Source organism: Scyliorhinus canicula, chromosome 13 (assembly GCF_902713615.1).
Source record: "Scyliorhinus canicula chromosome 13, sScyCan1.1, whole genome shotgun sequence".
Lineage (NCBI taxonomy): Eukaryota > Metazoa > Chordata > Chondrichthyes > Carcharhiniformes > Scyliorhinidae > Scyliorhinus > Scyliorhinus canicula.
The window spans coordinates 105,035,025-105,060,185 of NC_052158.1; the positions used below are offsets into that span (position 1 = coordinate 105,035,025).

The 25,161-nt window shown below is 42.8% G+C and overlaps 1 protein-coding gene across 14 annotated transcripts in view; it reads left to right on the forward strand.

Moving 5' to 3' along the window:
* Positions 1 to 25,161, forward strand: part of nlgn1 (neuroligin 1) — a 729,467-nt gene that overhangs the window by 156,621 nt on the left and 547,685 nt on the right. For 10 of the 14 annotated variants that reach the window (XM_038815189.1, XM_038815188.1, XM_038815190.1 and 7 more), the window contains 2 exons: positions 1,225 to 1,999; positions 2,450 to 2,509. In XM_038815189.1, coding sequence (XP_038671117.1) covers positions 1,504 to 1,999; positions 2,450 to 2,509 — 556 coding nt within the window. In that variant the 5' untranslated portion in view covers positions 1,225 to 1,503. The remainder of the gene's footprint in view (positions 1 to 1,224; positions 2,000 to 2,449; positions 2,510 to 25,161) is intronic. The other 4 variants (XM_038815193.1, XM_038815195.1, XM_038815196.1 and 1 more) reach the window with 1 other exon arrangement.

A 25,161-nucleotide genomic window follows, 5' to 3' on the forward strand; every position in this document is an offset into this window, starting at 1 on the left:
AGCAGAGGGGAACGAGGTTTACAGAGAGAAGGAGGAAGGGCAGGGGCAGAGGCATTGGAATTCTTTGTTCCAGAACCTAAGGTGAAATCTCAACATCATGAATTCTCCACAGATTCCCCTACCTTTCAATCAATCTGCTATATAACCAAAGTCCTGAAAGGGAAGCCACCAACAAAAAGAGCCTTGCTCTTCCTCAAAAATTCAACTGACCATTACTATTAGTAGACCATTTTTCTTTTAGAATTGATTGCAGAGGTTCAGCAGCTATGTGCAGTGGATTAACTATGTTGCTCAATTTTCTCTATTGCCAGAGATTTACAAAATGGCTAAAAACCTCTGTTTTAAATGGCGAGAAGAAGTGTAATAAAATAAGTCACTTTTTGGTGCAGTCTCACTTTCTGTAATTCTTTGCTTATTGTATTTGGGGAAAGTATTGTTTTGAAATAATTCTATGTAAATTATTGCATTGAAGCTAGTTAAGTGTTCTAGTGAAATATATATTAATATAGTTCATAGATTAAAATTTTAATGATCTAGAAAATAAATTGTGTGGATATTTTTCCAGTGAAAAAATGCTTTTGTGGTATTTCTAGATAAGATATTTGTATTTCATTTAAACGTCCACGCCGTGCAAAGCAAACCATTATTTCTACCTTAGCATCCAAATAATCCGGTATTGAGTGATCAATGCCCTTGATGCAGCTGGGCAAAAGCTTTGGCAACTTTCAGCCATGTAAATAGATGGACATTTACACGAGCAGATTGATTCTGGTTTTTTTGTGGTTGAGAAGAATTAATGGTATGTTTGTTGTTGTGTTCGACCGCATGCATAGGTCATGTATACTGTGGAATAATTGAATATGGCAAATCTCCCTAATCCTACCAGTCCAGTCAAACAAGGTTGCTTGTTAAAGAAGCAAAAGCAGACAATAATTCTGGTTAATATTAATGGGTGAATATTTGAAAAATTACATTAATTTTGCTGCTATTGTAATACAGGTGCTTTGTAATGCATGATATCTCTTTCAAAATAGTGGACACACACTTCACATTTCTGCTGATATCACTAACAATAATTTGACTAAAAATATAAAGTCAAAAGGAAGAGTTATTTAAAATTATGATCTTTTGCATATAAAGGAATGTATAAAACTTCATAAGATATAAAATGTTTAATAGCTTTGAATTTATTTTGATATTTACTCTATTGTTTCTATTTTACAGGTCACAAATATCCTGGTACCTGTAGTTGATTTATCAAAGAAAATCCTCCGAAGTCAATCAATATCTTCTTGTTGGTGCAAAAAAGAGATTTTTATGATGTTGACTGAAAAATAGCATCTATCGTCAATTATGAAATCCATAAGGGAAATATTGCTGACAACAAAAGTTTGAGATTTGCCTTAGGACTCTGTGTAAACAACTACTTGTAGCTTGCTGAGATTTCATCTGGATACCAAGCAGGAGTTTTGTTTCTATATTTGTGGGGAAGCATTGTAGAACATGGCACTTCACCAGGAAAGGCCGCAATGGCTTAGCTGCATATTAAGGATGGTGACGGTGCATCCGGTACGAATGGGATTTGATATAACTTTCCTCCTTTGGATTCTTGGATTTACATTAAAGGGCAACCTGGTGCTCTGCCAGAAACTAGACGACACCTACCCGGTTGTGAACACCAATTATGGCAGACTGAGGGGGGTTAAAAAAGAATTGAGTAATGAAATCTTGGGTCCGGTGATCCAGTATCTTGGTGTACCATATGCTGCTTCACCAACGGGAGATCGCCGCTTTCAACCCCCTGAACCCCCTTCTTCTTGGTCAGAAATACGAAATGCCACCCATTTTGCACCAGTTTGTCCCCAGAATATACATGGTATGTTGCCAGATGTTATGCTTCCAGTGTGGTTTACTGCCAACTTGGAAGTAATTGCCTCTTATGTCCAAGAACAGAATGAAGATTGCCTCTTTCTAAACATATACGTGCCTACTGAAGATGGTGAGTGTAAGCCATAAGGAACAGGGAAATCAAATTTTAATCTTTACTACATGTATCTTACTTTGTTTAGGAAGCATGACATAATGTTTGCATGCTGTGGTGTGTGTGTGTGTGTGTGTGTGTATATGTGTGTGCGCGTGTGCGTATCTATGCTTGCATATGCATGAAGCTTTCCCGATGCATCAGATATGTATTCTGTCCCCATTCATCTTCTCCCACTGCCCCCCCCCCATCCCCCATGGCACGACCATCGAGGTGGATATTGGTTTTCGATCCCCCTCTCACTGACTTAAGAAAAGGTGCATAATTTGTCCATTGTGTGTGCAGACACAATGAGTTGGAAACCTGTCTTTGTAGAAAGGACAATTTTAAGTCAGTTGGTGGTGTTGCATGCTCCTACTGTTTGTGACGGAGCTCATGTTATTTTTTAGTCTTTTATTCATTTTGCAGTAAAAAGAATATCGAAGGAATGTGCCAGAAAACCCGGCAAGAAAATATGTAGAAAAGGAGGTATGTATAAAGCTTGGAGCAGAAGAGGTTGTACTTCTCACCCAGAGACCATCACTGATACTTTGAGGCAAAGGTCAGCAAATGTCATGTAATTTATGACATTAGTCCACACATCAAAAAAGCATGGATTTGAAACTTGCTTAAAGGACAGCACAAATAAAGCAGAACCGAACTTTTATCTATCTTGCCTTTCATTTTGCTACCTGGACAATAAGAAAAGTTATATTTACACTAGACCTTTCATGTATTTCATCTGCTGTGTATTTATGTTATTATTTAGAGACTTGAAGATTTCAAATGGTTATGTTTAATTTTTAAATGGTTAAATGAGCTAAAAAAGGCAAAAAATATCTCCATGTTACTAAAGCAAATTCCATGGTGATGAAATCTTTCATCAATAGTAGTTTGTGTTACCTTTAAACATCTCCAATTTTGTCTGATTTCTTAGGATTTGAGTTGTGTAAGTTGTACTGTTTCAGTGATTATTGGCAGTGACTTGGTCAAGAAGACTGGTGATGAAGGGCAATATTAGATTTTTCTGCACAACGGTATCATAGTTTCTAACCCTGTTTCCATGTATAAAGAGTTTCTGTCACACTTCTAATGAGGTTATGGCAGCAAAGTGGCAAAATTGCAGTTTGAGCACTCCCGCCAAGTGTGGATTGTGTTCACTTATTAGTAAAATATGACAATTTGCTCTGAAATATTTGACGGTTAGCCTCATACAAAGTGTAGTTGGATACAATGCAGCAAAGGATTTTAATGTAGATGCAAAGAAACACTCAACTTTTATTCTTTGATAGAAAATGAGGTTCATGTCCATAGTTGCTCATGCTGTTATTCTCAGCAAAACAGGTAGAAATCTAGCATTGTCTACTCCTATCATTTTTTTTAAAAATCCATTAATTTGGATTGAGCTGTTGGAATAAAATGTGAAATTCAAGTTAAACTGAGACTTTGAATTAACAGGAGTCTGAGTAGTTGTTAAAGTAAGAGTCGTGCAAATGACTAGTAAAGTAACACATTTTTACCCGTGGAGCTGCAGCTTTCATTCGCAGTAGCCTGTCTGGAAGCTTACAGTTAAACTTTCATGTCAAGTTGGACTCATTGAAACTTCATTTTAATTTTATACACCAGTAACTGAAAGCAAGAATAGAAGGCATTTCGGAAGGCAAATGCTATGCTGACCTTCATTGTAAGAGGACATGAGTATAGGAGCAAGGATGCCTCATTACAGCTGTACAGGGGCTTGGTGAGACCACACGGAGTATTGTAAGTAGTTTTGGTCTCCTTACCTGAGAAAGGATGCACTTGCCATAGAAGTGTAGCAAAGGGTTACCAGACTGATTCCTGGGATAGGAAGATTGATGTATGTGGAGAGATTGGGTCGACCATGCCTGTATTGGCTGGAGTTTAGAAGAATGACGAAACGTGTAACATTTTGACAGACTGGCTGCAAGGTTTATGTTCCTCCTGGTTTGGAGAGTGGGGTGCCTAAAGCAAGGTGTCATCGTTTCAGGTTATGGGGTAGGCCATTTAAGACTGAGGTGAGGGGAGTGAAAGGCTGTGGAGGTAAAGTCACTGAATACTTTTAAGAAGGAAATAGAATTCTAGATACTAAAGATGTCAAGATATGGGGAGAGAGCGGGGGTGTATGGTGTTGAGATAGACTATCAGCCATGATCATATTGAATTCTGCAGCAGGCTCGAGGAGCCAAATAGCTGTCTTTTTTGTATGTAAAGTGCAGGACTCGTGTGAGAATATTCTATGCCTGGTCATTCTGCTTTCTCAACCTCATTGGGATATAACATGTGGTTACAGGCTGACATTCCTAGTGAAATGAGCTGCCTCCTAAAAGGGTGCAAGTGGAGCCTCCAGCTCTGACTCCTTCATGTTCCTGTCTGGCAGATCTGCCAATATGCGAGGTATCCCAGTTGTGCATGCCCATCCGCTTTCTCCTTTACACTATCCCTTGAAAGTCCATGGTAGCCCATGAACGTCTTCATTTGTTTCCTCTGCAGCAGAACTTTCATTGTCCTCCTGGGAGCTATCCTTTCTTCCAGCTGTCTATAGCCAATTCATGCCCAGTGACTCACCATGAGTAAATCCTGCCTTTAATGTCCAAAGTGAACGCAGTGCCAGTATTTGAGCTGGTGGCTGGCAGTTTCAGATTATGTGTCGCTGCTCCTGTGTGGTGTGAGGTCCTGGTTGTTCCCTGCATTGAGAGACTGCAATGGCCAGGTTGCAGTCATTGGATATTGAAAGCATAAATGCAGAAGGTGACGGAGGAAGGGTTTGGTGGATGGAAGATGGTACATGATCTCTCCACCTACAGCTTGCACTTTATGCTGGATAATAGGATGGGTTTGAGTAGATGCAAGTATATAGAATCTGAGATGTGGGTGAGGGACTTGCACCAATAATAATAGGGTGAGGTATGATGGAAGGACGATGATATTTGACGATGCATCCTCCTGTGAATTTTTTGTAACACTTCAGCCAAGTTCTGAGGGCCAACTCAAGTGACCCCTGTGGCTACATGCTCTCATTCTTTTCATAGTGTATGCCTGGAAGACTTCCTGGCTCCCTGAAAAAATATGGTCACTTGCCACTTTTCTACCTCATGAACCAAGGCCTAGGACATAATGCATTTCAAGATGAAGGGGCCTCACGTTAGCATCAATGCTTCACAGCTCCAGGGTCCCAGGTTCGATTCCCGGCTGGGTCACTGTCTGTGTGGAGTTTGCACGTCCTCCCCGTGTGTGCGTGGGTTTCCCCCGGGTGCTCCGGTTTCCTCCCACAGTCCAAAGATGTGCGGGTTAGGTGGATTGGCCATGATAAATTGCCCGTAGTGTAAGGTTAATGGGGGGATTGTTGGGTTACGGGTATATGGGTTACGTGGGTTTAATTAGGGTGATCATTGCTCGGCACAACATCGAGGGCCGAAGGGCCTGTTCTGTGCTGTACTGTTCTATGTTCTATGTTCTATGAAGCTCCAAAGGGGCACGAAATGAAAATTCAGATAAGCACTGGTCATAGTAGTATTAAAGTATTAACAAAGAGAACCAGAAAAAAAAGAATTTACAGTCTGGAGATCCTATCCGTTATATCTACCTGGGGCAGTTAGTGAAATGCTGAAAAACATCCCCAAATGTTGCTCCACATAGCTATGACTGATATTGAAAGTAGCACAGAAAAGTGAAAGAGACCTGGGAGGAAGATTTGAATACAATGTTGAAACCAAATGATAGATGAGAAGATTGTACAGCATGGAAGCTTGAATATTGGCAATATTAAGTAAGGAGCAGGACTTTTTTCGTTTTGGGTTCTTGCAGATCAATCTCAAATATATTCAGTGGAAGAGATTTTTCACAGTAAAATTACTGTGGCTCTCCCTAAAACAAAAATTCCACTATTTAAATGAGAAGCCATGTGTCTTAGTTTTGAAGAAAAAGTTGCAAATTATCTTAATCCAATATATCATCTCATTCTACTCTAAACTTGATTTAAAAAATTTACAAACAAACAATGTTCTCGAATGACAATTAAAGTTACGAACCTTTGTCTGCACCATCTCTTTTGCAGTCTCAAATTGCTACCACCATGTCAAAAATACATCAGCTATTGGCTTCTATGGGTGCTTGGCTCAAAGATCAATTCTATTTTTGTCAGAATGAACTACATTTAAAGTACACGCTTCTATGTTTGCATGTTTTTAGTCAAAGGAGCTCCACGAATTTAATTTGATGGCAGTGAAATCCAGTTGAGAATTAATTATGACCATTTAAGGAAGGGAGAAACAGTGTGTTTTTTTCAATAGGGGCGTGAACAGCAGTGTGAAATGCTGGTACTGTAATAATTTTTAACTTCTAAACCAAAATAGACAATTAAGTCAGCATCTTCATCAACTAGCTCAGATTATATTGAAGTTGACAAACATGAAATGCAAATTTTCAAAGTATCATGCATACTTAAGTGAAATATATACCTATAATGTATATGTCATGTATACTATTATGAACCCCATGGGGAAATCTTATACCAGAATGATCAAATTTAACAAATGACCCCCAAATAAAGAGATCTTTTCTTTTTTTTTAAATTTAGAGTACCCAGTTCATTTTTTCCAATTGAGGGGCAATTTAACGTGGCCAATCCACCTACCCTGCACATCTTTGGGTTGTGGGAGGGAAACCCATACAGACACAGGGAGATTGCGCAAACTCCACACGGTCAGTGACCCAGAGTCGGGATCGAACGTGAGGCAGCAGTGCTAATCACTGCGCCACTGTGCTGCCCCCCAAATAAAGTAATTAACAACAAGATTAAACTTTTTCTAACCCGATTTTGTGTAAATCACCATGTTCATTGCAACAGCTTGCAAATTGTCTTTTAGCAACTGTTTCAAGTCTCTTGAGAGTCAGATAGTCTCTAAACAAAGCCCCAAGCATCCAATATACCCTTGTTGCCAAGAAAATATAGCAAACTCAAACATGACATTTTGTTTGTTTAGATGCTGGAAAGTTTATGTGGACCCATTTCAGTCCCTGGGCTTATTTCCTGGACTTGCACTCTCAAAATTTTTTTATTCTCTGGAGGAGACCATAAAACAAAATAACCAGATTACCAAATGCCCCCCCAACAAGATTCCACTTTCGTAACATTAATCAGAATCACGAAAACATGAATAGACAGGCAAATTATGAACTATTAATAGTCATTAGCTGATACAGTAAAGGCTATCTCGCGAGATTACACACATTCAGATCGAATCCTGTACAAATGTGGTACACTGTAATCTTCTCGTCATTGCAACCTGGACTCAGTATGTCGGTCTCTCAATGGATTTGGTGCTCAAATCATGAGCAACAGTAGCTTCACTCCTGTGCCCCAGAAGCAGTTGTTACTCAAACGACACACTGAGCTTGGATTGTGACAGTCTTGATAGTACAGATTCCCCAGAGACTTCTTCAGCGGACGTAGTTAAACAGTCTGGTCGGCTCTAGCAAAACTGAAACGTAGTAGTGCGCTCAATTCACAATCTCTGCTCTAATGCTGTCATCCGCATGCATTCACTTTTAATGATATTACACGGAAATTCCTTATAAATGTGCCTTCCATTTTCTCCCCCATTGCAGCTTCAATGACTCCGACCACACAGCATCAGAATTTAACTTCCTTTTTGTTGACGCTGCTTCCAGGCCAAGGGTTACTAGATCACGTATTTCTTTTTAGAAGAAAATTAAGGTTGATTTCTTTACAATTGAAGCAAATGCTTAAAACGTCTTTTAAAACATTCTTAATTACAAGTTCCCTAGATATTCTAAATAAATTATCATTTTTCTTTACTGCACCTGGGTCAAATATCGTCACAATGTAAGTTTATTTCTCCGCATTTATGGAGAATGCTTTTAATTATTTGAGCATGTATGACGAGTATCATTCTTCAATTAAACTATCTGACATCAGTCACAGTGAAATTGTTTCAATAAGTCGATTCTAATTAAAACATGCCTCTTACAACTATCTGTAGCATATGAATAAAGAGCAAATGTGCTTTGATTAGACTAGATTTTGGTTTGGCATCCAAGCTAACCTCAGCGTTTTTCTTTCATTCTTGGAATGCATGTGTCACTAATTCTGAAATTGGGAAATGGGGACAAGGTGAAGATGTCACACTAAGAATGTTTTGTTTCCCAATGTTTCAATTCCTGGTGCTAACATACCTTGCCTTATTGAGCTCTGAGGTTATCAAAAAGCAAACAAACATACAGACAAAACTCAAAAGATGCTGTGCAAATGATCAGTTTGTTATCAACAAATTAGAAACCTGCAACTCAAACACATCGGCAAATAATTTCCTTGGATGTTTCATCTACTCCACTGCCACAATGTTTCTGGAAGTGGAGTTTCCCTTCCAGTGAAAAGTATTTCAATGAAAATTCTTTGCCAGTGAGTTGTATGTAAAGATAATAGAACAGATATCTGTGGCTGAACATTCAGGAATAAGAATGCCATGTTGGAGATAATTATAATAATGTGCATATTTGTTTTTAAAATTTAGAGTACCCAATTCATTTTTCCAATTAAGGGGCAATTTAGCCTGGCCAATCCCCCTACCCTGCACATCTTTGGGCTGTGGGGGCAAAACCCACGGAAACACGGGGAGAATGTGCAAACTCCACACGGACAGTGACCCTGGGCCGGGGTCGAACCTGGGACCTCGGCGCTGTGAGGCAGCAGTGCTAACAGCAAAGTATACCACAAAGCAAGGGAGGCAGTCATTGAGCAGGAGTTGAAGATTACTAAATAAATGAATGATGTTTGAGGGTGGAGAGAGATGAGACAAGTGAGGGGGATTCACAATGAGATTTCAGAATGCAGGGCCCTGATGCCTGAAGCCTCATCAATGATTTTTAATATGTTCTTTCACAGAATGTGGGTGTCTCTGGCTAGGCCAGCATTTATTGCCTAACCCTGTTGTCTTGAACGTCTGCAGGCCATGTGGCCTAGATACACCCACAGTGCTGTTAGCGATGAAGATTTTTGACCCAATAGTGAAGAAATGGTGATATAATTCCACGTAGGACTGGTGTGTGGCTTGGACGGGAACTTGCAGTTGGCAGTGTTTCCATGCATCTGCTGTCCTGTCCTTCTTGGTAGCAGTACTTGATAGTAGTGGTGGTGAGTTTGCGATGTGCTCTCAAAATACCCTTGATTAGTTGCTGTATTGCGTCTTGTAAATAGTACACACTGCTGGCAACACTGAATCCGTGGTGGAGGGAATGAATGTTTAAAGTGGTACATGGGATGTCAGTCAAATGGGTTGATTTGTCCTAGATAATGCTGCTTGATTTTGTTTGAGCTGCATTCATCCAAGCAAGTAGTGTATTCTGTAACACTTGTGACTTGTGCCTTGTAGATGGTAGACTGGCTTTGCGGAGTCGGGTGAGATGCTCTACTTCACTGCTTCTGACCTGCTCTTGTAGCCATGCTATTTATCCAGTTCAGTTCCTGGTCATAGGTAACCCCAAGGATGTTGATAGTGGGAGGTTCAGGGATGGTAATTCCATTGAATGTCAAGAGGCGATGGTTAGATTCTCACCTATTGGAGATAGATATTGCAAACCTTATTTGATAGATAGATAATCTTTTGTAGTGCACGTCGATTTCTTCGTAGAATTGTACCGTCAGATGTTTTTACAATGTATGAGTGTAGTGCTGCTTGTCTCATGATTTTGGCAGGAGCAGACCAACCTCCATTCAGTATTTTAATTCTAACGAGGTCTTCTGGAGTTAAAGTTTCCAGTTGAGTTACATGCCTGTCATAATATGTCTGTTGACGAGTACGTTGCTGTTCCATTTTCGTAACATTGGAAGTGATCAGGATGCTGGAGTTGCATGGATGGCAGTGTCGTTCTGATATCCCGATTCATCACCATTTGTGCCGCTGAAAGTCCAGTTGCTAGTGGAGTAGCTCTGTAGGATAACCACGCAGGTTATAATGTCTGAAGCAGAATCCACAGCTTTACTAATTAGATGCTTTATGATGTGTACATCCTTCTCTACCTTACCGTTGGACTGTGGGTAGTGAGGACCTGATGTCGCATGTGTGAAATTGTATCGCCTTGAGAACTCGGCCCATTTGTTGCTGTCAAAAAATGGTCCATTGTCTGTCATGATAGTGGTGGGTATCCCATGTCTTGCAAAAGTTTCTTTGCTGGCTTTTATGACTGATTTGGATGTCAGATCCGGTAGCCTCATGACCTCTGGATAGTTGGACTGCTAATCAACAATTAAAACATAGTCACTATAATTTGGTGAAATAGGTCAATGCCTACTTTGGCCCAAGGAGAGGAGACTAACTCATGTTGTTTCAGAGTCTCTTTGCATTGCACAGGTTGATGTTTCTGACAAGTCTCACTGGTTAGAACCATGTCAGTTATGTCTCGATTTATTCCTGGCCAACAGATTACTTGTCTTGCCCATCGATTGCACTTCTCAATCCTGAGGTGGTCCTCATGAAACTGATCAAGTACCATCGGTCGGAGACGCAGTGGTATGGCTGTCCGGTCGAGTCGTAGAAGGAATCCATCCACTTTCGTCAGATCTGTTTGAACGTTTCTAAACTGCCATTTCAGCCACCCATTCTCGAGATGGTGAATGACACGTTGCAGCATAGCATCCTTTTTAGTTTCTATTCTGATTTAAATTTAATTTCTGATCTGAGACAGGTCAGTTCTCTGCAGAGAGCTGTGGCTGAGCTTCAATGTCATGTATGAACTTGAACGGTTCACTTGCAGACTTTATGGAGTGTGATAGCGTATCCGCTATGATTAAATGTTTGCCTGGCATGTAGATGAGGTCAAAGTCATACCTTCGTAGCTTCATCATGATTCTTTGGAGTTATGGAGTCATGTCATTGAGATCCTTGTCAATTATATACACCAACGGTGTGTGAGCCACCTCAACAGTGAAAGTGAGGAGTCCATAGACATAGTCAATATGCCTGTTAATAGTCCCAGACATTCTCAATTTCAGCATATCGACATTCTGTTGGTGTCATCGCTCTAGAATCTGAAACCAAAAGAGAAAATGCTGGAAAATCTCAGCAGGTCTGGCAGCATCTGTGAGAGAAAAAAGCTAACATTTCGAGAACAGATGACCCTTTGTCAAAGCTTTGGACAAAGGGTCACCTGGACTCAAAACGTTAGCTCTTTTCTCTCCCTACAGATGCTGCCAGGCCTGTTGAGATAATGATAGGAAACTTGCAAGGGACATCAACATCAAAAAGAAGTTTTGCATAGAGGTAAAACAAGTGGTCAGGAGCAATATTGGCACACTAAAGACTGAAAGTGGGGTTATTGTTAATGTCTATGAGGAAATGGCAGAGATACTGAATAATTACTTGGTCACAGTATTTGCTGGAGAAAAGGAGGAGAGCTCGTCGGAAGTCCCAAGGACATTTAAGAGTAGATACCTGGGACAGAATAAAGAAAATGATCATAAGTAAAACATAGATAATGAGGAAATTAATGGAACTGAAGTGACAAACCCCAGGACCTGATGGTTTCCACCCAAGGGTGTTAAGCGAGCTAGGGGAGCACATTTGTCGATGCCCTAATTAAAAGGTCCCTAGATTCAGGAGTTGTCCCACTAGATTAGAAAATTGCTCATGTCACTCTGCTTTTAAGATGAACAAAATAGGAAAACCCAGGAATTCCAGGCCAGGTTAGCCTAATATCTGTGGTGGGGAAATTGTTTCCGCCTATATTCAAGGACGGGGTAACTCGACACCTCAAATTTTCAGTTAATGAGGGAGAGCCAGTATGGTTCATGGCAGGTAGATCATGTTTGGCAAACCTCATTGAATTTTTTGATGAGGCGACCAAGGTAGTGGACAGGGGAATGTCTCTGCAAGACGTGCCAGATCATTGACATGGATACCACCATTACACGTGAGAACACCACCCACCAGGTACGCGGTACATACGCGTTCGACTTGACCAACGTTGTCTACCTCATATGCTGCAGGAAAGGATGTCCCGAAGCGTGGTACATTTGCGCAACCATGCAGATGCTGCGACAATCACCAGGCAGGAATGTTCCCTTCCATTCGGGGAACACTTCAGCAGTCAAGGGGATTCAGCCTCTGATCTCCGTGTAAGCGTTCTCCAAGGCGGCCTTCAGGACGCACAACAACACAGAATCGCCGAGCAGAAACTTATAGCCAAGTTCCCCACACATGAGTGCGGCCTCAACCGGGACCTGGGATTCATGTCGCATTACATTCATCCCCCACTATCTGGCCTGAGCTTGCGAAATCCTACCAACTGTCCTGGCTTGAGACAATTCACACCTCTTTAACCTGGGGTTACCCCTATCTCTGGATCTGTAAAGACTTAATTACCTGCAAATGCTCGTATTCTAAGCATTGTCTTGCATCTTTGGATTTGCCTCTACATATGTTTCTGGAACATACCTCTTCGTTCACCTGAGGAAGGAGCAGTGCTCCGAAAGCTAGTGTTTGAAACAAACCTGTTGGACTTTAACCTGGTGTTGTAAGACTTCTGACTGTGGAATTGGAAGAGCAGAGTGTGCAAGCTATGGTACATAGATGCAAAATATTGCAGAGGTGTGGGGCAGTGGGGCATTTATAAACTTGTTTTTGATAGCAATGCAATGGAGAATGAGCATTGGTAGTTGTAAATGTAAGAGCATAAAATGTGAACAAGGCTCCGTAGAAGCAGTAGAATACAAACAGTGGAATTTTGGGCAACTTAGTAGAAAATGGAGTTTGTGATCCAAATCTAGTATTTTACTGAAGTTGGCAAGGTTTCTAGAAATATTATCACCAAATGTTTTGAGTCATTTTTGTATAGCGTTTAAGAAAGCGTGTAAGTAATTTATTTAATAAAGTTAGCTTATTTTATGTCATGTTATTTAACATCACAGTTTATGGACAGTTATGGATATATAAATTGGTTGTATGAATGGCTCAAAAAGCACATGTAAATTTGGGATGGCATTAAAAGTGTTCTTGATTAATAAGGGGATCAGAGGTTATGAGTAGAAGGCAGAAGAATGGGGATGAGGAACATATCAGCCATGAACGAATGGCGATGGAAGTCGATGGGTCGAATGGCCTAATACTGCTCCTACATCTAATGGTCTAAAGTCACCCCAGAGAAATTACTCCCAAATGTAATCTATATCAAGCTTTAGTAAGCAATTCCTCACTTAACATTGTAGTTATGTGTTTGAAAATTACGTGTTTAAGCAAAACAACAAGAAGCAAGTCACATTTTATCAGAATAAATGCATAAACTTACGTTTGGTTCTTTTTAGACCATACAAATGATTTGTGAAAGAGCTGGGTAATGTTGAAGGAGTTTGAAATTAAGTTATTTAACAGTAGACTTCTTTCCGATTATTAAGAAAAACAAATTGAGTGCCCAATTCATTTTTTCCAATTAAGGGGCAATTTAGTCTGGCCAGTCCACCTACCCTGCACATCTTTGGGTTGTGGGCTGAAACCCACCCAAACAGGGGGGGAATGTGCAAACTCCCCACGGACAGAGGCAGGATTGAAGAGCTTTGGAGTTGATGAACTAAATTGATAATAAATGGTTTACATTTTCTCCATGGGAGATCTGTGCACCGCTCCTGCCACTGACGAAATGGGCATTCTCAGGCAATTCTGTTCCTGGAGGACAGAATCGATGAGAGTTTGAGAGTTGTGCACACACAGGACCTGAGTCCACTGTAGTGCTTATTAAAATCCGTCTCCCAAAAACCCTCCATGTTCTCTGGACACTGGTGTGGTAGAGTTGGGGATTCTCTCCACAATTGTTGTGGAGATGCCCTGGGTAACCACAGGTTTGAGTGAGTGATAGAGCTGTGTTACATGTGCTGTGCTCCAATTTCCGATGTGATAACATTTTAATGGACTCGTTGGGTAATATTTATAACTGAACCTTTTGTGAAGGGAACTGTGTCCATTATTTTTTTCCAACCAGAAAGGAGATCTGTTTATTTTCACTAAGTACTGTAATATAATCGAGAAAGTTGGAATATCCGTGCAAATGAAAAGTTAATGATGTAATCGTGAATGTCTTGATGTAAAAAAAATATGTGTTCCTTATTGGATCAGTGACGTTATAGTAAAGCAGCATTGACTGAACCATCATTAAGTAAGGAATTCTGTTGTCCAAGCAGATGACCTTCACGATTCCTCAACATGTTGTATTTGATCTACTTTGAAGTGTGATTGTTACAGAACACTGTGCATATCGGCTAGAGGTAGAATTTAGCTGTGGGAATTGATCTTGAGACTTGATAAAGCCCTCTGCTGATTGGATCACTGCTAATACATTGCCTTTGTCATCAGTCGACCCCTGCATACACTTTTTTTTTTGAAGTATCTATTCTCATAGAACGTTGTGTGGTACCCAGCTGCTATCCAGCTGTTAGATGCAATCCTCCAATGAGGCCAACTGGTTGACTAAAAAGTAAGACTGGTATTTCTAAAATTCATTTATGGGATGTGGACATCGCTGGTGAGGCCAAATTTATCACCCATCCCTAATTGCTCTTGAGAAAGTAGTAGTTGTGAGCTGCTTTCTTGAACCACTACTATCTATGTGGCATTATTAGTGAGTGAGTTATAGAATGTTGACCTAACGATAGTGAAGGAACAGCAATATATTTCCAAGTCAGGATGGCAAGTGACTTGCATGTGTCTGTTGCCCTTGTCCTTGTAGATGGTAGCAGTTGTGAGTTTGGAAGGTGCTATCTAAGGAGCCTTGGTGAGTTCCTGCAGTGCATCTTGTAGATGGTACACACTACTGCCACTGCGGCAGTGGTGGGGTGAGTGAATTCAGCAGGCTGCTTTGTTCTGGATGTTGTCAAGTTTCTTGTGTTGGAGCCGCATTCATCCTGCTAAGTGGCGAGTATTTCATCACATTCTTGACTTGTGCCGTTTGATATGCTTTGGGGAGTCGCATTAGTATCGTCTTGCATCTTTGAATTTTTGTCTGTTTCTGGAACCCACCTCTTCACTTATCTGAGGAAGGAGCTGTGCTCCGAAAGCTAGTGCTTTGAAACAAACCTGTTGGACTTTAGCCTGGTGTTGTAAGACTTCTTGCATATGTTTATGGACAGTGGACTAAATCCTAGTGTGAAATCTTTGCTGCAGGAAGTGTGGTGTTCTGTGTTGCTAAATTCAGGATGGTTGGTGCAGTATTCACAAAGACCACAAAATAGCTTGAACTTGAACAAAGCTAATTAACACTAATTTGGGGTTGACACGTACTCCTAAATAAGACACAGTTGATTATTAACATAAACACTACACTCATCTGCAACTAATCTCTGTACTATTATAAACTATGATCTGCTCTTACTCACACTCTCTACCTCAGTCTGTCTCTAGCTAACTCCTTCACTCCTCTTCCCCACCAGGCTTAGGATCAATGTCTTATATACTTGTAACTCTAGCTCTCTCTAGTGGCTGTTCTGGACATTTCATTAACCCTTGCAGTTCTTGCATTTATGATAATACCACCGGAAGCTCCTGTATTTTATATGGTATTGTAATTCTGTTGGTATCTGAAGCTTAATTAGATTTATATTTTAATAGGATCACTAGTACTTTAGAGTAAATCTGGCCTTTCTAATTTTAATATATTGAATTTAGATTCCAATTATTTAGAGTAATGTTGGCTAAATATAAATCACTTCCTGTGGTAACACTTGATCAAATGCGCGACCAGTTAGCCATCTTTTTTAGTTCTTAATTTTACATAATTAATTTAAAAAAAAACATTTAATTAAAAACCACTAGCTTTGGAAATAGTTGAGTTTTGAAAGTTCTTCCTTTACCTATTTAATGAGACTATAAAGTGAAATTAATGCATGATGCAACTTATTTTCATCCTCCCACAAAAAAAACAAATGTGAATGTGATATTTCTTAAATTTTGGGTGTCTCCCTCGTTCCCTCCATCCCTGTCCCTCACTCCCACCAATCCTCTCCCTCACTCCCTCTATCTCTCCCCCTTGCTCCCTCCATCTTCTCCATCTCTCACTCTCTCTCTACCCATCGCGCACTCAACATTGGCTTTTCTCAGCCCACTCTGATTACTCTAATCAACATGGGTAGAAGAGATAAAGAAACAGTTCCCATTCATGGAAGACCTGGGAACCAGAGAACACTGATTTCAGGTGACTAACAAAAGAAGCCATGGTAACATGAACAATGGTGACATGAGAAAAACCTTTATGCAGCAAAATGGAATGCATTACCTTTAAATTTGCCTCTGCTGTACTCGAATCATGGCTTTCGGAGGCAGATTCAGTCATGGTTTTCAGAAGAGCATGGATCAGAAGAGAAAATATTTGGAGAACTATGGGAAAAAGGCAGGGAAGTAACGCTAGTTAAATTGCTCTTGCAAAGTAGATTTACCTCGGGATCTGGTGTCTATTAGCGGGGAGTAGCAGTTTGTTTTCATTTGCCCTTTCATTGCTGAACAAGTGGCAGCCTGTTGTGCTGTAACCATTCTATGATTCACTGCATCATCTTTGGCTTGCTTTTTTCTGACTGTGAGCACCTCTGGAGCCTTTGAATGAGCTACAGTAGTCTTCTACCTCATATGCTGCTGTCACTGTGGAGTTCCTCATGGAAATGCCAACTGATCAAGAGAGCAGCATTTAGAGGTTCACATCAAGTGATAATTAGTGTTAGGAATTGTTTGAAATCTTTGTGCAGAAGTAGTTGATCCTGTAATTTTAGTTAGCATAAATAACCAAATTTATCGAGTGGAAGGAGTTTTTTGATCCTGTAATTTGCAGGGAAGCAGACATTATTCCACGACAGTACTATCCATTGAGCTGTTGTTAAAGTGCTTTGGCTGCAAGAAACTGTTGGGGCTCTCCCGCTTCCTCCCCCTCTTCTGTGCCATCAATCATATCTCCCTTGTAATGCTGAAAGCCTCATCCAATAGTGCCTTCATCTATTGTCCCATTACAACGCATACTGTTATCCATAACCATACGAGACTCACTTGGTGAGATATTTTGCAGAAACCCACAAGAATTGTTTAAGGAGTGAGATTGTTTCCTGAAGTCTTGTCTGCTTGATGAGGGTTCTTGTTGAAACATAGAAATCTGTATTTGGTCACTACAATGAGATCTGAAAGGAGTCATGAGCCACATTTACATGACGTAGCCCTAGTGTCCAAGCAATCCACCATTATGGTTGTATCTACACCATATGGATTGCAGTGATTCAAGAAGGCAGCTCACGACCACCTTCTCGAGTGCAATTCGGGATGGGCGATGCTGGCCCACCCAGCCAGCATTATCCCACGAATAGATGAGATCTCACTGCAGCTTTTTTTTTCATTCAGAACACTGCGTCCGTACTCTATCTACTAGAGTACTTGGGCGTAATTAGGCATAGACAAGAAATGCTGGCCTAGTCAGAGATGCCCACATCCCATGAATGCATTTTTTAAAAAAAATCAATGTTTCTCTTGCTGTGCAGTAGCAAAGAATGGAGGGCAGGGTGGTGGATTGTTGCCATATGAAGGTGTGCTGGTTGCAACATGAAGCTGGCAGAGACCTACATAATGTCATAGAATCATTGAATAGGAGAGCACTGAAGCAAACCATTCAACCGATCGGGTTTGCACTGGCTCTTTTGAACAACAATTATTAGTCCCACTTTCTGGCTCTTTTTCCTATATCTCTGCCACGGTTTCCCTTTTATTAATCTAATTCATGGCACAGTGAGTTAGCCCCGTTGCCTCACGGCGCCGAGGTCGCAGGTTCGATCCCGACTCTGGTCACTGTCCATTTGGAGTTTGCACATTCTCACCATGTTTACTTGGGTTTCACCCCCACAATCCAAAGATGCGCTGGTTAGGCTATGCTAAATTGCACCTTAATTGGGGAAAAAATGAATTAGGTTCACTAAATTTAAAAAATATATCTCAAAAAAAAAATTAATCTACTTCATTATTCAAAGGCTACTCATCAATGTTTCCACCTCACTCTTGTATAGCCCCTATATGATTTTAAATGTTTCCATCAAACATTCTCGCCTTCCCTTCTCTCTGAGGAGAACAGCCTCAGTTTATCTAATCTATCCTACTTGACTATTCCCTCATCTTTGGAACCGGAGATCTCGACCTCCTCCAAAGTCTCCACATCATTCCCATATCCCAGAATTGGACACCATATTGCAGCTGATGAACAAATATTTTGTATTGTGCTGCTGTGGCACCAAAAGAGACAGTGAGATGATACCAGTACCTATTACCATCCAAAAGAAATGCCACCATTCTCTTCAAGGCAGACCTGTTTGCTCATTAATGAAAATTTACTGCTCAGGCAGAGACAATTTGGCCCATTGTGCCTGTGTCGCTGAACAGAGCAAGCCAGCCTAATCCCACTACTCTAGCTCTTGGTCTGAAGCCTCATAGGATATGGCATTTGAAGCATATATTAAAGTACCTTTTGAAAGAGTTGAGGTTTTCCACCTCTACTACCTTTGAATCAGTGAGTTCCAATAGCCCCCACCTCCTACACCAACTTTTTGGGTGAAAAAAAAGTGTTCAACTTCCCTCTAATCCTTCTGTAATTACACTAAATCTATGACCCAGATTATTGACCTCTGTCTCATTATTTCTCATGCATGTGCCAATATCTGCTGGCAGTGTTTGGCGTATCTCCTCTGAGGCATGTTCTGCAGGAAGCTCTTGCAGCTGAGAGCTTACACAAGAGAAATGAGCAAGACTGGTCACTGCACTCACAGACTGACATCAGCAACTGAGAGTGGAACTTGAAGGCTGGGATTCTCCGACCCTGCGGCGGGTCAGAGAATCCCTTGGGAGGGGGGGGGAGATGGGGGGTGGATGTGAGAATCGCAGCCCGAGGCTCCCGATTCTCCCCCGCCGTTTCTCAGGCGTCCACGGAATTCCCACGGCGCCGATTTCCCCCCCCCCTCCCCGCCCGGCGATTCTCCGGGCTCCGACGGGCTGAGTGGCCTCAGAGTTCGGCCGAGCCCTGCTGGCGTGGGTTACTCGGGTCCCACACGGCGGGACCTGGAAGGTGTATCTGCGAGTCCATCCCAGTCGGGGGGGGGGGGGGGGGTGGACGGATCCGACTGCTGGGGGGCTCCTCACGATGGCCTGGCCCGCAATCGGGGCCAACCGATTGGCGGGTGGGCTGGTTCCATGGGGGCCTGTTTTCCTCCACGCCGGGCCCCTGTAGGGCTCCGCCATATTTCCAGGGGGCCGGCGCGGACTAGGGAACTCTCACCCAGGCGCGGAAATACACTGGCCGTAGCGTGCATGCGCAAACCTGCACCAGCTGGAGCTGCGGGGACCACTCTGGCACCGTCCTAGCCCCCTAGGAAAGGGAGCATTCCGCACTGTTGGGGACAATTGACGCTGGAGTGGTTGGCACTGCTTTTCATGCCGGCATGAGGACATAGCCCCATTATTGGAGAATCCCGCTCGAAGTGTTCTACCTGGCTGTGTAATTGGCTACGGTGAATGACAGGTTGCAATAATATGCAGACATCCTGGTCCGACAAACCACCAGCCTCATCTTCCAGGATGCTTGCAGCTTTTGCTGAGGCACTAATTTCTGGGGCTTTCTGCCTTGAGATGTCAGGTGTACTTCCCTTAATTTTGATGTTCTGCATTGTGTGCTATCTTGTCCTTCAGAACCAGAACGAGAGTGAGTGAGTGGATTTTGAAGAGGAAAATCGATGTGTTCAGGTCTTCTACATATACTGCGTCGGTTTGCAGATGGAGAAGAAAGAAGAGGGATTCAGGATGGGCAACTATGAGTGTCTGGAATCTGAGTGAGAAAGGAACTGTTAAAAATAGAAAATGCTGGGAATCTGAGCAGATCAGGCAGCATCTGTGGAGAGAAACTATTTTTCAGCCTAAATCGTTTAGTCAGCCATGAAGATTTCCTGGCCTGATGCCACTATCAAGTTCTTCAGGGATCTTCTCGTACTGGCTGACACAGAAATGGGTAGCGCAATGTCCTCTGTCTAACTGCAGTGAGCGCAGTAGGGTTGGTGAAAGGAGAGGGCATGCAAACAGTGCCAGATGAAATGTGCCCAATATTCCATAAAAGAAGGAAAGGGGGAAATAGCGCAAAGTCTGACCATCATTTCCTAATCGTTACGAGATACAGGTGTGCTGCAGGAGGATCGTAAGACTGTTAATGTTGCACCTTTTGTTTAAAAAGCGGGTGAGGGATAAACCGAATAATTATAGGCCAGTCAGTCTGATCTCATTGATGGGAAAATTATTGGAATCAATTCAGAGAAACAGGATGAACTGTCACTTAGGTGCAGATTACTAAAGCATGGATGAAGCATGGATAATGAAGCATGGATACGTTAAGGGAAGGTTGTGTCTTTCTAACTTAGCTGGAATTTTTTTTATAAATGTTTTTTATTGGATTTTTGAACATAGTATATTTACAGCTATGTACAGATTAAAATATATATACAGAAGAGAAAAAAAACCTGGTAGAATATTGTGCACGAGCTCAAAAACAGCAACTCTGTACAGTTAGCAATATTATGTTCAACAAATAAGTAGGCACCTGTTTGTTTGTGGGGGGGGGGGGGGGGGGGGATGTTTTAAGGAAGTAACCAGGAGGATTGATGAGGGTATTGTAATTGATGTGGTCAATGTGGATTTTGGCACTGTCCCCCATGGAAGATAGGTTAAAAAACTAAAAGCCCGTGAGATCCAGGGGAATACAACAAGCAGGATACAAAATTGGCTGAGTAGCAATGGTTGACAGGTGTTTTTACAATAGGAAGCTTGTTTCCCGTGGAATTCCATGGGGCTCGGTAATGGGTCCTCTGCTTTCTGTGGTATACATTAATGAATAAACGTAGGGGAACTAATACAGAAGTTTTTAGATACCATTGGTTGAGTGTGGAGGATAGCTGTAGATTGCAGGAATGTATCACAGTGGACTCGTGCAGGCAGAGAAGTGCCAAATGGAGTTTGATCCAGAGAAGTGTGAAGTATTGCATTTGGGGAGATCAAACAAGGCAAAGGAATACACAATAAATGGGAAGATACTGAGGTGCAGAGGAAGTGAGGAACCTTGGAGTGAATGTCCACAGGTCCCTGAAGGTAGCAGGACAGATCGATAAGGTGATTAAGAGGGCATATGGAATCCTTTCCTTTTATTAGCTGAGGCATACATTATAGGAATAGGAAGGTTATGCTGGAACTACATAAAACAAGCGTGGCCACAACCTGAGTACTGTGTGCAGTTCTGGTCATGTCATTACAGAAAGGATGTAATTGCACTGGAGGGTACATAGAAGTTTGAGGAGGATGCTTCAAGGACTGGAAAATTGCTGCTCTGAGGAAAGATTGGATAGGCTAGGGTTGCTGCCCTTCAAACAGAGGCGACTGGGAGGGGGGAGTAGGTGTTGGATCTCCCCAAACTTAAAAAATAATAATTATCTCTGCAGGCTGCAAAGCAATTTGGATTGGATTGGATTGGATTGGATTTGTTTATTGTCACGTGTACCGAGGTACAGTGAAAAGTATTTTTCTGCAAGCAGATCATTCAGTACATTGGAAGAAAGGGAATTGAACAGAATTCAAGAAAGTACATGAGAATACATAATAGGGCTACACAATATATACAATGTAACTACATAAGCATTGGCATCGGATGAAGCAGACAGGGTGTAGTATTAATGAGGACAGTCCATAAAAGGGTCGTTTAGGAGTCTGGTGACAGTGGGGAAGAAGCTGTTTTTGAGTCTGTTCGTCCGTGTTCTCAGACTTCTGAATCTCCTGCCCGATGGAAGAAGTTGGAAAAGTGAGTAAGCCGGGTGGGAGGGATCCTTGATTATGCTGCCTGCTTTCCCTCGGCAGCGGGAGGTGTAGATGGAATCGATGGATGGGAGGCAGGTTCGTGTGATGGACTGGGCGGTATTCACGACTCTCTGAAGTTCCTTGCGGTCCTGGGCCGAGCAGTTGCCATACCAGGCTGTGATGCAGCCCGAGAGGATGCTCTCTATAGTGCATCTGTAAAAGTTGGTAAGGGTTAATGTGGACATGCCAAATTTCCTTAGTTTCCTGAGGAAGTAAAGGCGCTGTTGTGCTTTCTTGGTGATAGCGTCGACATGAGTGGACCAGGATAGATTTTTGGTGATGTGCACCCCTAGGAATTTGAAGCTGCTCACCATCTCTACCTCAGCTCCGTTGATGCTGACAGGGGTGTGTACAGTACTATGCTTCCTGAAGTCGATGACCAGCTCTTTAGTTTTGCTGGCATTAAGGGAGAGATTGTTGTCATTGCACCACTCCACTAGGTTCTCTATCTCCCTCCTGTATTCAGACTCGTCGTTGTTCGAGATCCGGCCCACTATGGTCGTATCGTCAGCAAACTTGTAGATGGAGTTGGAACCAAGTTTTGCCATGCAGTCGTGTGTGTACAGGGAGTAGAGTAGGGGGCTAAGTACGCAGCCTTGCGGGGCACCGGTGTTGAGGACTATTGTGGAGGAGGTGTTGGTGTTCATTCTTACTGACTGTGGTCTGTTGGTCAGAAAGTCAAGGATCCAGTTGCAGAGTGGAGAGCCAAGTCCTAAGTTTTGGAGCTTTGATATGAGCTTGGCTGGGATTATGGTGTTGAAGGCGGAGCTGTAGTCAATAAATAGCAGTCTGATGTAGGACTCCTTGTTTTCGAGATGCTCTAGGGATGAGTGTAAGGCCAGGGAAATGGCATCTGATGTGGACCGGTTGCGACGGTATGCGAATTGAAGTGGGTCAAGGCATTCCGGGAGTATGGAGGTGATGCGCTTCATGATCAGCCTCTCAAAGCACTTCATTACAACTGACGTCAGGGCCACCGGGCGGTAGTCATTGAGGCACGTTGCCTGGTTCTTCTTTGGTACCGGTATGATGGTGGTCTTCTTGAAGCAGGTGGGGACCTCGGAGTGGAGTAGGGATAGGTTAAAGATGTCTGTGAAAACCTCTGCCAGCTGGTCCGCGCAGGTTCTGAGTGCACGACCAGGGATCCCGTCCGGGCCCATCGCCTTCCGTGGGTTCACTTTCAGGAAGGCCGATCTGACTTCGGAAACTGTGATGGTGGGTATGGGTGAATTATGGGTTGCTGGGGCACTCGATAGCGGGTTGTTGGTTACCTGCTCAAACCGAGCATAGAATGCGTTAAGTTCATCGGGGAGGGGTGCACTGCTGCCAGAGATACTGCTCGGCTTCGCTTTGTAGCCCGTTATGTTGCTTAGTCCTTGCCACAACCGCCGAGAGTCTGTCTGTGACTCTAGCTTAGTTTGATATTCTCTCTTGGCATTTCGGATGGCTTTGCGGAGGTCGTACCTGGATTTCTTGTATAGGACAGGGTCATCTGCCTTGAACGCTTCAGCTCTGTCCTTCAGTAGGGAGTCAATCTCGCGGTTGAGCCATGGTTTCCGGTTGGGGAACGTACGTACTGCTTTCTTTGGCACGCAGTCGTCCACACATTTGCTGATGAAGTCTGTGACGGTGGTGACATACTCATTTAAGTTAGTCGCTGAGTTCTTAAATATGGACCAGTCCACTGTCTCCAAGCAGTCACGTAAGAGCTCTTCTGTCTCCTCAGACCAGCACTGCACAACCTTCTTAGCTGGATTCTCCCGCTTGAGTTTCTGCTTGTAAGCCGGGAGAAGGAGCACAGTCTTATGGTCTGATTTCCCAAAGTGCGGTCGGGGGATGGAACGGTAGGCGCCCTTGATTTTTGAGTAGCAGTGGTCAAGAGTGTTGTCGCCCCGGGTGGTACAGGAGATGTGCTGGTGGAATTCTGGCAGTACACTCTTGAGGTTGGCTTTGTTGAAGTCTCCGGCCACAATGAACAGGGCCTGCGGGTGTTCTGTTTCATGGTTGTTTATGACTGTGTACAGTTCATCCAGCGCCTTCCTCACTTCTGCCTGGGGTGGGATGTAGACCGCTGTGATAACGGCTGAAGTGAACTCACGTGGAAGATAGTATGGGCGGCACTTTACGGTCAATTTAACTCCCCAGGCAAACCATTGGGCATTAGCCCTGACTGAAAAACATACTCCTTGGTCAATTTCACATGCTGCCTGCTAAAACTACCCAATCCCTGCAGAATAGAACTGTGCAGAATAGAACTCTCCTTAAAACAAAACATGGGCATTACCATAAAATGAATTATAACCTCAGGCTTTTAACCTGTAAATTTCTCAATACTTTGATAGTCCAATTTTAAAAAAATCTTCCAATCGTCACAATAGCAAGGTAAAAAAAAATGGGACACACATTATAGAAGCTGAAACAACCTAAGCTAAGTTAAATTCTCCTTTTAAATCTATTGAAATTTATAATAATGGAAAGAGCTTGCCTGGGATCTACCTCCCTCGTCTTGGGGACCTCAGACGAGTACCATTAAGTGTGGGTCTCCACAAGCAGGGACCAGACGGAATGGCACTTGTGGGTATCTTCAAGGGGATTGGAGACACACAGGTGCATGCCCTCTGGGCAGGATGATACCCTGACACCGCTGGTGCTGCATGGGCACCCTGGCAGTACTAGCCTAGCACCTTAGCACCATCTGGATACCAGCCTGGCACTGCCAGGGTGCCAGGCTTGCACTGCCAATGTGATAAGCTGGCATTTGGGTGGTACTGATTGGGCCAGAGTGTGCCCTGCACAGGTGTGGGAGGTCTATGGGGGGGGGGGGGCCCAGGGACCCCCTTTAAGTGGGTTGGGTGGTCACTTTGGTGGCTCGAGAGATCAGGATGTCATTTAAAAAGGGCGTCCCGTTCTCGCGCTGCTCTGAGTTCCGGCGAGCGAATCTCCTCCGTGCAGAAAATGGGCTCAAGTGTGGACTCGTTGGGTAGTTTCCTGCTGTGGCCCCCAATGTACCCAGATGGGCATTAGATTGCACGCTGTGTTGAGCGCCAGGAAACAGCCATCTAATCGCGCGCTAGGGGATGCTGTGCCTATCAGGCAGATCATGTCCTATTTGTCTGTCTTCTCATTTACATTACTAAATAAGATTTGAACTTGTATGCAAGCAGCTTCAGGACTCCTATTGTAACATGAGTCCCTAGTGGATATATTGCCAAATGA